We start from the raw sequence: 13,326 nt of genomic DNA, 5'->3' as shown, positions 1-13,326 counted from the left end.
ATAAATTTTGTTCATGTACTGCAAATGTCACCAGCTTGCGTTAGAAAATATGATAAATCCTCAAATCCACTGGACTGTTAAGCTTAAACTAAGTCTAAGGTAATGAATTCGATCAGTAGCATTGAATTTGATTGCTGTTGATATGTGCAAAGAAAGTCAACATTACAATTTTTATTATTTTTTTCTTAAATCTTCTTCACACTTACTTTCATATAATTTTGTTTCTATGGTAAAATATGGGTAGCATGCTTATTACATATGAGCAAAGCTTCAAGTACTGTCAAACCACCTTATTATGAAGGTGAAAAAAACTTGGAACATATTCTCTACAAATACATCAGCCACAACAGGAAAATCGCCCATCAAGGTGATAGAAAAATGATGCCCATAAAAAATACGGATGACAAATTGGGGTGATGTTGTCACAATGGGTTGATGTTGCAAACCAGAGAATTCTGAACATTCCTCTCAAACACGAAAATTCTAAACTCATTCTGATCATTTACTTCAATTAAAAAATTCTGGTGGCTTTTGCAATGCGTTACCAAAATGTTCTTAAGTGAGCTCTGGTTGAGTTGTATTCAAGCATTTTATGCACATTTGTCTCACCTACATCCTCTTATAAACAAATTATCATTCAACCACTCATCTGGCTATGATAGAATAGCATATCATGCCAATTTCTGGCATAATTTAGAAAACAAATTATTACTTCAATAATAAAATTTTTTTTTGTTGACAATTTTGAAAAACAGCGAAGATAAACTCAGTATAAATATTTGTGGCGTCATCTTTTGCCCCTTTACAAGTAGGTGTCAAAGGCTAAAAATGAGGGGACAAGTCGAACTGTTTACACCTCATTCTTTTCAGTGTGTTGCTCGCACGCAAGTGGATATATTCTTGTCCTTATATGATGTGGAATTAAATCTTGTTAACCAGTGTGAATAGTTTTCTAAAAATTAAATTATCTTAAATTATTGACCGTTTCTTAATTTTGAGTCACACACACACAACTACAAAATACACCATCCACAATGATGTCTATATATTAATAAAAAAATTTAAACAAAAATGTTTTAAGAGATTGTATATTTTGGGCTGAAAAAGTACCAAGAAATTGAATTTTCTGAATGTTATGCCGAAATGATTACTTGGAAAGAAAAGTGGTTTGTCTCCTCCGGGAATCGAACACGGATCCCCTTGCATACTGGGCAAGTGCATTAACCAATACACCAGACACACTTTTGAATTCCTTATAACACGAAATTTCTAACTTATAACATGCATTATTAGCATGAAGTGCTGAGTGGATATATTGCAGCCTCACCTTAACTACAACAATTTCGCCCCAGGTGGCCTTTTAATAAAATAAATTAGAAAATGAAAAGTAAATGCAAGGAGAACCACAAATTATTTGAGTTTCAAGAGTAAGACAGCTTTTTTTTTCTCAGCCCAATACATCAAGGAATTAGACATTTTTTGGATATTATGTCAAGGTAAAATCTAAAAAGTCATCTGATCTCTGCCTGGTGATGCAACCACACGGTCAAGGAGTCATCGAAAACTTCAAATCGTATTACAAAAAATTATTGCTGAAGGATTTCATCAGAACAATCAATGAAAAAAAATTCCATGTAACCATACTTGATGCCAAGTTATATCTCCACAGAAACTGAAACAGCGCCTCTGAAATTACCATAAGAAATTGCTTCCACCATGCTGTTTTCTTAGGAAATCTTGTCAATGACAGTGAAGATGACGATAACTTTGTCCCACTTGCTGTGTTATTAGAGTATCTGCAAAATCGTGGAAAAGATATGCCTGATGAAGGACTCTGTCAAAATCAATGAACGCTGATCAAAATCATAAAATATGCAGTGAACAACGTAATAGATATTACAGCTGAACTTCAGGAAAGCAAAAACATATCCGATGACGAAACAGGCAAAGAATAACCACTTGTGAAGATGCCTTCAAAACAAGAGGCCATGGATTCTATCAACCTATCAAGAACATTTGTATATATCAGGACTGGAAAGCACAACAGACAGACTTCCAATTTTCATCATCTTTGGAGAAAAGGATTGTTCCTCCAAAAATTTATCACAATTCAATACAAACAAAAATTGATGGGTTTTCTTTTCAGTGAAAAATGATTTTTCTTTTTTTTTCAAACTCATAGATGAAAAATATTTTCACTTACAGTGTTCCAAAAGAATTAAACTGCCATACAAGATGACAATACTTTGGTTTCCATGCACATGGCCATAATTTGAAAATAATTAAAAATAAAAGTTATATTTTGTGTTATTCAAATGTGTAATTATGCATTAAATGAACATTAATTAAGAAAAACTCAAGTAATCAATTTTCACGACTGAAATCGTTTGTATAACTAAAATTTATTTTTTTCCTGCAATGAAGCATCAATAGAGAGACAGGATTTGGTGCAGCCATGGCTTTCTCCGTTTAATGCATTACTCTGCTCATAGGGTCATATTTTTGCTCTCCCAAGAGTGACTTATCAATGAGGTTTAACAGGATGGACCATGAATTGTTAGTACACTGTCAATTGACTGCTTTTACAAGGGGACACCAGTATCGATTGGTAAGGGACAATGCGAGGTTATGGTGTCACAGGGAATTTTTCTCTAATAGGGTTGTTAATAAATGGAATAGCTTACCCCGGAGAAAGTAAACTGCAACACAATTGACACATTTAAAAAGAAATACGATAAACATGTTTGGGTAAATCGAGAAGCTATCCATACTTATAATATAAGACAACCACAATATTCTTTATGGGCATTGCATAATATTTTATCATTTGTATATATTGTTTATAATTTTTATTAATTGCATTTTTAATTTGGTTGCTGTATTTTTGAAATATATGACATCCGTATTTGTTATGGGCATCTTTTTCTCAGCCACCTTGTTGGGCATTTTGCCTGTTGTGGTGTTGTCTGTATTTGTAATAATACTTGTTACCCTGCACAAGGGTTCAAGGTTAAGCCTCAAATTTGTCACAATCGGTCGTGTGATAGACTATCACAGCCGATCTGTATTGTTACTCTGCTTATTGTTTTTGAATTGTTAATATAAATGCCTTGTTTCACTAGCAGAGGGCTGCAAACTTCTGTTGGCACTAATACATTATTTCATCATACAATAGGCCAAGTTGACATATTGGAAGAGCCTGGCCAGTTCCCCCAGTATTATTATTTTTTGGATTGCCATCCTAAAATACTATAGCTTAAATCATTTTCCCATTTGAATATGTAAACCGCATCAGTGAAATAGCTCAGTGTTATAATGGAATTTTTGGAATTCTAAAGCTGGAATTTTTCTGATTCTGACTATTTGGTGTGCTGGTATCAAATATAAAAAGTTTTTCCCCCTATCAGCTCCAGTGATGATGACAACACCTGTTCAGTTGAGGAAAAGCCACGATTTTATTTTGCTCCAACGCCATCTTGATTTTACAATTTTTTATATATATATATATATATATATACCGTATATACTCGTATATAAGCCGACCCCCCCCCCCAACTTCAGGACCACCAAAACCGCAATAAATTGAAAACCCGTGTATAAGCCAACTCCAAAAAAATCTGCGCATTTTAGAGAAAGAAAATCTTATATTTTCATGCAAAATGAATGGCTAGTGGAAATTTACAGTGGAAAATTATTCAAACTTTTTAATCCATTTCTTTTTAATCCATCCGAGTCTCCAATCGTAATCCATCATAAGGGGTACGGCATCTTCGTTTTTATCCTCATCTGGGCTGTCACCGCTATTGTCACTTTCAAAGAGGATATCATCTTCAGTTCCGTCCATAGCATTGCTGATCCAATACTTTTTGAAGGATCGAATGATAATTTCGGTGGAAACAGAATTCCACGCCTCATGTACCCATCGACATACTAGGCCAACGTCAGGTTTCTTCAAGGCACCACTTTTTGTAGTTTCTTTAACATCGGAACCAGGGCCGACACTAGGGGGGTGCAGGCGGGTCTGGTGCCCCGGGCGCAGGACTAGATGGAGTGCAAATTTGCCATTGGGGGGTCTTTGACATTTTCGGGGGTTTGAACATATCCCATAACAATAATGACGGTTTCTCGAACACTGCAACAAAAATGACTACTGATTGCGGGGGTCGATATTTTTTCACCAAAAACTGACCCGAGTATAAGCCAACTTCCCCACTTGAGGAACGAATTTTTCCACAAAAAACTCTGCTTATACACGAGTATATATGGTATATATATTTGCTTATTTCATTATTTTTATCTGTTCACGCTATAAATTTCTCAGGTTACTAGATTTAAGGTAAATTTATTAATCAAAATCTCTATACAATGTTCAACAATGGGGAATCCTAAAAAAAGAACAAAAACATCAACAAAAATTTCTCGCCCGCACATCAATTGGTTTGCACACCCCCTGAAGCCACGGGTGCCTTGGGAAAAATGTAAAAGACAAAGTTCAACTGATTCACCTCCAACCCATAGTGAAATTGATGCCAACACTGCTGACAGACCTCAAATCTATAATGCTAGCTAATTCTAAAACCCTTGCAGATCTTACTATCAGAATTGATGCTGTGGATATGAAGCTATTGAAAATCACAGATAACCTCGAGAAAGCTAGCAGGGTAAAATCAAACCACAGAGCAACGAACGAAAAATTGAGATCTAATCTGAAGATCATCGGCTTGGAGAACATGCACATTCCACCCCGTGATGATGCCTAGGACTGGTGCTCTGTTGTGCATGATATTGTGAAAGAAAAGCTACAGATGTCTGGTGCCGACCATCTGCTCATCGACATTGCTCATCCACTCCGCCACAGAAATGGAGGTTCTAGAAACCTACAATATGTCACTCTGATTGTGAAATTTGTTCGTGTTGATCGCAATGATGTGTTTAGTGCCTTTAAGTGGTTCCAGTGGTGATCGGCTGAAGTTGGTTTTCTGAGGTTCCCAACTTTGAGGCGCAAATACGAGTCGATCTCTCCGTTAAAGAGTCTTGCCGCAGAGAACAGGCCTACAACGGTATAATCATACATTCATTACACTTCACGCACTATGTGAGTTGAGGAAAAACTCAGTTTAAAATATTGATTGCAGATGGCCGCACTACACACATGGGTGGAGATATGGGGGGTGGGCAATGCACCCCCAGCGTCAAAGATGGAGTCGACTGATCTAATGTATACATGAATAGACATCATCATCATCTTGCCCCCCCAGACTTCCAAGTCTATCTCCGCCTATGACTACACATAAAAAGCATTACACAGAAACAAACTTCACGGAAGGTTCCCTATACATACACACATTCCAACATGTGCAAATTAATTAGAGGTTCTGCAGAGGAATATGAACGAGGTGTATGTCTGGTTTAGTAGTAGTAGTGCCTGTAAATGTGTATGCCTCTCCAACCCCACCTTACTCGATGGTTTACGTGTGAGAGAAAATTTTTGTGCCACAACAAGAATTAGATTCCACCTTCATCCACTTATAGATAGCAGTTTGAAAGCAAAGAGGGTGAGATTGATACGGGACTGTCTATTTGTTGACGGTAAGTGTTTTTTAGTCGATATAAATCAGTGATTCCCACCGTAGGCATTAACGCCCCCTGGGGGACGATGGAATGTTCCAGGGGGCGGTAGAAGCTACGGGCATAACATAGGATCGTATGGATTAGATTGCGTTGGGGACTATAGGAAAAAAAAAATTTCTGAAGGGGACGATGGGACAAAAAAGGTTGGGAAACTATGATCTAAATAACTCAATTATTGCGGTTCCATCCAATGGCCCAAATAACACTGATGCTTGCAGGCCATTTTATAAGAAATTTTCACTGGTGGGCTCCTTGGAGAAAAAAGGGACTTTTTCCCACATTACAGGCATACGGGGTGAGGGGCATAGGGTAGTTTCTTGCCAGATCAAAAATTTAAATGTTCTTAAATATTTTTGCAAAAAAGAATTATTGAATGAAAATACCTTTTTATGCTACTACCTTAACAAATTTTTAATTTAATACCATGCTTTTTGAAGGTTAGAAACACTAATTCTTTGAAAGAGATAACTTGTGGCCCCTCCCCCTCCAAAAATCAATCCTATGTATGTCCCCAGCCCTAGTGTATTCATAAAACTGAATATCGGGCCAAAATGTCAAATTTTTACGAATTTAACTTCAGTTTTTTTTTTCAGCACTTATGTATTTTAATAAATATTATTGCTGTGTGATACTTATGCCCCCAAAAAAATCTATTATTTGTTGAATCTCTATACCCTGAGGCTAGATACCCATCAGCATGAATAAAAAAAAGGTTAAAAGCAGTCACTCTGTCCCGATATATTTTTTGGAAACTCCTATAAATTAAAAATCATTACGTTTGTGCCTAGTTGGGCAGTTTAAGGAAACATTAAATTCCATAAATTTATTTGGTGGCGATACATCAACAAAATTGAGCACAAATAATATTAAACCTTCTTGAGGTTTGAAACACTCACTATAGAGCTTGTTAAATACTAGGCTGACTCATCTGCCATTTTTAAGCAAAAGTGTGATGTCAGTATTATCGCTATGATGTTCCCTATCTTTCAATGATTTCAGAGACATTACTTAGAGCTGCAAGCCTGTTTTTTGCTCTATGATGGATGAAGGTTTCACTCTTCTTTATAGGGGGGCCCTTAAGCCACCTTGATGTACAGCTAGTGACTTAAAAATGAAATAAAATTAGTGTATATACTGTAGTAGCTTACATGTTGAAAATTAGGTTGTTATGAACGTCATCGGTACCTGTATTTCCCATAATAGACAGCACAGTGTTATCAGAAAATATAATTTTGAATATTGATCAAAATCATGGTAAAAAAACCTATAAAAAGCATTACCTAAAATTTAAAGGAGGTTCACTCAACGAAATTTGGAGGAGTAAAATTGAATTTTGGTGAGTGAATCAAGCATAATGGTGAATACTAGTGGGCAGTACCAGAGGCGCCAACATTAAAAAACATTAAAGAGCTGAAAGTCGTTCCTGTATATAGAGATAGGCTGAAAGACTCGTGCACATATGCAGGAGGGGATGATTGCATTGCATTCTATATTCACATAGCTGCCAACTTTTGAAAATGAAAATTCGGGAGATTTTCGCGCAAACCCGTATTTTATGCTAAAACCACTCCCTAATAAATACAATAGGGATTTTCCAAACATAAAAGTTAAAGCGTAGGGAATAAAATCCCTACTCAAAAACTGAAGTCAAATTAAAATAGGGATTTTACACACATAAAAGTTAAACCCTTGGGAATAAAATTCCTACGCAAAAAAGAAGTGAAATTGGAGGCCAAAACTTCAATGATGTAAAAATAAATAGTGTTCAATCAGAAACGCTGTGAACAAACATTCTGCACGAATGACCCCAAAATCATTGGAAGATGAAGGAAAACACTGTCAATTTTTGAAGAACACTGACTATTTGTGAAACTTGCTTGTCTTTTTTTTCATTTCACATGAGTGATGATGTCACTCTTTCCACCATGACCGATGTTTATGTCCGTAACACAAGTCCGTGTACAAAAAGGAAAAGTCGGCCCTCTTCTGGAACGTTTGATGAAAGGAAATTCATCGGAATAAGTATCTTTAAAATTGATTAAATATGTTTTTGCTTATCAGTATTCATGTTTTGTTATATCGCACGTACGTAACTTCAACAAAAGAAATTTTGACCATATGCGCGTCACTATAATCTTATCCAATTATTATCCAGGACTATTGGCTGCTAAGCCATTTCCCTGCACGATAAGACAAACAACTTTCTTGTTACCATCAGAGGGTTTGTAAAACTTCCTTAAAAAGGGAATTTCCCCATTTACGACGTGTGACGTGATTTCGAAAGGGGAAAAAAAAGAGGCTTCATGCCCCACAAGAAATTCCTTAGGGATTGTTTTCATAAGCGGGGATTTTTTTTAATGAAGTAGGGAATTTTTAGGGACAATTAGGGATTTTTGTAAAAATTCGGGAGATTTAAGAACTTTTCGGGAGGTCGAGCAATGAAGCTAAAATTCGGGAGATTCCCGAAAAATTTAGGAGACTTGGCAGCTATGTATTCATTACTTATTCCAATGGCTGTAAAGCAGTGATTTTCAATATTGGGTCAATAAATTTCATTAACATACTGTAATATTAATACACTTCACAATCAGTTTTTGCTTATCATTTATATTTTAAAACATTGACACACAATAGGAAAAGTGCCTTTACTTTTCTGCATTTCAAGGTGTACAAAGTGTGACTGTTGTATGCAAGTAAAAAATAATTATTATGACTACTTTATACTACTTATGGTAATTATATCGACTTTGTTTTACAATATAAACTTTAAAATTTTCCTGTCTGACTAGCATGTTTCTTGTTTTTCAATTGCTTCAATAATATCAGCATGTCAAAGTGTAAAAAATTTTAAATTAGATTCCAAATCAAGAATTTTTTGTATGAGATTTCATGACTTAAATGAGAATTAAATTTCAAGTTCACTGCTGCATTTTAACTACATTACAAAAAAAACAAAAAACACACACTTTATCCAACTTTTTCTGCTAAATCTGCTTTTGTCCAAATCCTAATCTTAGATGATTGAAAGAAGTGTTTGCGCAGTAATCCATAAGTTTATATATTAATCATATACATACGCTAACAGGATCTTCTAAAGGGGTGTCAATTTCAGCTTGTCGTAGGAAAACATTACCATGACAAACTCGCCATAACATGCGTTCAAATGCTGGAAGTCTTTCTCTTAAAATCACACCTGCAACAAATCTACAAAAGAATTTATATCAGAAATAAACATATAAAAAAATGAAAAAGTGTGATTTGTTACAAGATGCTCTTTGAGTATTAAATTTGTTTTGAACTTTTAACTCTTTCACGACTAAAGGAAACATTTTTCCTCATTTTAAAATTGGTGATTTAGTTATGTAACCTTATTTGCATTTTTTATACAGAATGTAAAAATAGAACATATGCTGATCGCAATTACGTAAACGGGAACGTTTAGAAGAAAAAAAAAAGATGTCAAATCAATAATAATCTAAAATAACAGTTACATACCAATATTTACTCTTAGCAACCTTATGGTCCTGTAAGGGTTAAATGACTTAATTGAAAGATCTAAACACAAATAGTTTGAATGCAATAACCATCACAATCACATTAACCAGTCACACGTTGCTATGACATATAATTATATGATGGCCATATGCAACCATGGTGCCTATGGAGGTATTATATGTCATACAGCTACTGCCACCTTCAGTGTCATTCTTTTTACTTCATTATTTCACCAGTAGATGTGGTTGAATAATCATATATTAAAGTCTGGGGCACTATCTTCATGATGCTTTGCAAAGTTGCACCCCCTTACGCTTTATTTTTTCTCTCAGATTCTATTGCAAAGATGTTTGTGTTTCACTCACTCACATCTCTTTTAACGAAGGTTGAAATGTTTAAAAGCTATTTTTTACAGCCACAGGACATTTTATGACCCTAACCCTCAGTATTTCTGGATTATTATATTATGTCCACATTCACAGAGAGAGATTTTCGGCTTTTCTGGGAAGACTCCTCTCCTCAGCAGTGCATTACATAAACTAATTTGACACCTAGCTCATAAAAAAATACTCCTGGATGGTTTGCAAATTTTCAGTTTCCCAAATTGTCCCTGCTCAATCAGTTGCTCACTCACATACTCACTGACTTATTCATTGTACTGGTCATTTGTTCAATCAATTACCAACTCTGTAGACTAAAATCTAGCAAGGTGTTTGAAAATTTATTGAAGATGATTTTGCGAGAGTTAAAAAAACAATGTAGCAGTTTCACAATTTCTTCAAAAATTATGGTTACAGAAAGATTTATAATAATCAAGGCTATCATTAAATCAAAAGGAGATTGCATTAGTTTAAATGCAATTCCCAACAAGATATAAAAATATATTATTGTAAAGAGATTTATTGTTATATCGAGTATCATTGTAACGAGAATTCACACTGCACACAAGATATTTTTTTTAATACATGCAAAGATGTTGCTGCTATTGCTAATTTTTGTGTAAGACGAAAAGTATAATGCAGTAAACACATCTACAATGTCAAGTTGTTATTCAACACCAAAAACTGACAGCAATAGAAAATAAGTTGAAAATATCTATTGAATATTTTTCGTATTGAATCTTACAGATTAACCAAACAAAACATTTAAAAAAATTACAAGTTGTGAACCTTCCTTTCTTGGAAGGGCATCATCTTATCATTGCAGCAAGGTTCACTGTAAAAACAATAACAATAATAGAAAATAAATAGATCCGATGAAAGATCTGAATTTTTCTTCAATTATTTGAAGAAAAAAAATTTCTATAGTATATTAAATGCATTCCCCCCCCCCCCACCCAGGTCTGTGGTTGAGCACAGCCATTCGTGTTTGTACAACAGGAAAATCTGGACATACAAAAGAAGAACATTTTATTTAAATGCTGCAAAACAATTTGTGCATATGAATACACACTGAAAGGACAAATTATTATACAAACCTAAGCTGGAATACGAAAATTTTAATATTTTCTATAAACCGCATTTTGGCAAGGGCCAAATATATAAATTTACAGCAATAATTGTAGAAAAATTTTCTAGCCGTGAAGTATCACTGTACGTAGGTAAAGAAAGTGCCCATTGATTGTTAGATTGAGAGAATTGTATAAAATTTATTTCTTTGCAATGTCTCTTATATTTTGAAAGGATCAAACATCATTGATGTTTATTGTTCATTATTTCAATGGCTGGTGCTGCATATTCATGTTTTTCAGAGGTAATAACATGAAATCAGAATATTCAGAACTATTACTGTGTTCATCTACTGTATCATCTCCGAACACTTTCTAGATGATCCTGTCCCTGCTGCATTTGGCTTAATAATAAAGTGTTACAGACTCTGCCACAAAGCTGGGCTAAAAGAGGATAAGTACGGTGGTAAAGTTCTGACATTCATTCCATGTCTCTGCTGTATTGTGGTGAAAAAAAGAGCAAGAAACACGAATAAAGAGAAAGAGAAATAAAAATGCAACTGACAAAAAAATTGTTCAGGGTATCCGTGCTTGTCCAAGTTGAAAATGATCCATCAAAATAGATGGAATATGTTGTGATTGTTAGGCATTAATATCAAATTAAGTGCTGAAACAGGCAAAATGCCTAATCGGATTTGTTTATCTTGTAACATGGTTAAATTTAATTTTTTTCCCCATGAATTTTTAACAAGCTTCATTGCTGACTAAATTTTATTTATTAGCAGTTTTATTTATTACAAAGGTAGGACCTACATTCCTGGCTTCTCTTTTCTTTTGTTAATTAGAAATACCCTAGAAAAACAGATCTCATGCATCAGGATCACTGCATTGCTTAGACAAGCATCTCTGCATATGTAAGAGCAAGTTACTACTGTATATACTCGCAAGTTACTACTGTATATACTCGCAAGTTACTACTGTATATACTCGCAAGTTACTACTGTATATACTCGCAAGTTACTACTGTATATACTCGCAAGTTACTACTGTATATACTCGCAAGTTACTACTGTATATACTCGCAAGTTACTACTGTATATACTCGTATACTACTGTATATAAGCTGAGTTTTTTTGTGGGAAAAATTTGTTCCTAAACTGTGTGTGTGGGGTATCCTGCTTATATATGGGCCAGTTTTTGAAAAATATCGACTCCCACTGCACCAAATCAGATAGCTCTGCACGGTCCATGTAGATTTTCATACAATAGCTGGCATTACTGACCAGTAGAGTGATTTTTATAACTATAGAAAGAGTTGGAACTGGTTGCTTGGTCAGCCAGGAGCATTTTGTCTACCCCTTGTAATGTTGAAGGAGAAGTTACAGAGGGAAATTTATGGGCCTTCTGATCTGGCACCCAGGACCCAAGATCCAACTCTAGTTGTGGTGGATGGCATTGCCAGATGAAACCCAAGAGGTAATTTTTTCTGTAAAAGTTGTGATCACCCGAGCGGTAGCCATTGATCAATCCAAAAAACATTGCCATCTAATGAAGTATCTGCCGGTAAAAATGAAAAGAGGGAAAATATTTGCATTAATGCTTCTTTCAAACTAATAAAAAGTTTGAACTATTTTTCATTTTAACTTTTATTGCATGAAAATATACAAATTTTACCCCCTCTAAAATGCACTGATTTTTGGGGGTTCGCTTATACACGGGTTCTCAATTTATTGCAGTTTTGGTGGTCCTGAAGTGGGGTGTCAGTTTATACACGAGTATATACGGTAATTAAATCCAACAACTTTCTCACATTACAAGTAATTAAATACACTGTGTCCTTAGCTCTGGCATTTTTTAAATTCTTAGCATCGCTAGGTAAAGTGGTTAGTGAATGAATCCCCCCTATTACTACTAAAACTAAAATAAGCAGCTGATGACTGGGCGATTTTATTGACTTCTAGACATGTATTTGTGTTTATGAGGTATAGGATTTTCTTGGAAATGAAAAAAAGATATATATCTCCACTCTTGATAAAAGGGTCTAGGGTAAAGAGCAATATAGGCATCTGTAGTGTTTTCAATGACTTTTCACGTTGGTTTTTAATAGAAAAACAATATTAAGCCTGGGATCCCCATACCCAAACCAACATAGACAAATTAGAATCTATCAAAAATAAGTCCACTCGCTTCATTTTTAACTGTTGGTCTTCACCTGTCTCCATATCGGAACTCAAGTGCCAACTCAATATCCAACTGCTCTCCTCTCTTCGACTTATTTCTCGTTTGACTTCTCTTTCTAAAATCCTCCATGGGGTTTTAATATCGACACTTCCAATATTCTAATTAAACCCTCACATTTCTCTGTTAGACTCAATCATTCCCAAAAATTTCAGCCCATCTTTGCCTCTTCAAATTGTCAAAAATTTAGCTTCTTCCCAAGAACTATTATAGACTGGAACAACCTACTACCAAATATTGTAGATTGCACTATGTTTTCCGAATTTCCCTATTCCATCAATCGCCATTTTCATCATTCATAACTTCCCTTCACATCCTCTTGTATAGGCCTCTGCCAAACAATATTGAATAAATAAATAATAAATTCTTCAATAAATATTAAAGCTCACCCAAGCTTCAAAGCTTGACCACCTTGGCGTAAACCTTCATCTCCTAGAAGTTGAACATTCTCCTCTTGCAATGTTGGGTCATGCATCTGTACATGATGAAAGTCTGCCTGTTAAACACAGTAAAAA

General features: G+C 35.0%; 1 protein-coding gene across 5 annotated transcripts in view; it reads right to left on the bottom strand.

Moving 5' to 3' along the window:
• Vha100-1 (V-type ATPase subunit a family protein Vha100-1) overlaps nt 1-13,326 on the bottom strand; it is a 167,005-nt gene that overhangs the window by 77,111 nt on the left and 76,568 nt on the right. For all 5 annotated transcript variants that reach the window (XM_089253437.1, XM_089253436.1, XM_089253438.1 and 2 more), the window contains 2 exons: nt 13,201-13,286; nt 8,709-8,835 (listed from right to left, as the gene is read on the bottom strand). In XM_089253437.1, coding sequence (XP_089109563.1) covers nt 8,709-8,835; nt 13,201-13,286 — 213 coding nt within the window. The remainder of the gene's footprint in view (nt 1-8,708; nt 8,836-13,200; nt 13,287-13,326) is intronic.

Source organism: Pholcus phalangioides, unplaced genomic scaffold, assembly GCF_987345545.1.
Source record: "Pholcus phalangioides strain wild (caught in Gottingen) unplaced genomic scaffold, Ppha-v1.0 ptg000039l_1, whole genome shotgun sequence".
NCBI lineage: Eukaryota > Metazoa > Arthropoda > Arachnida > Araneae > Pholcidae > Pholcus > Pholcus phalangioides.
This window is presented reverse-complemented; position numbering and strand designations above follow the sequence as displayed.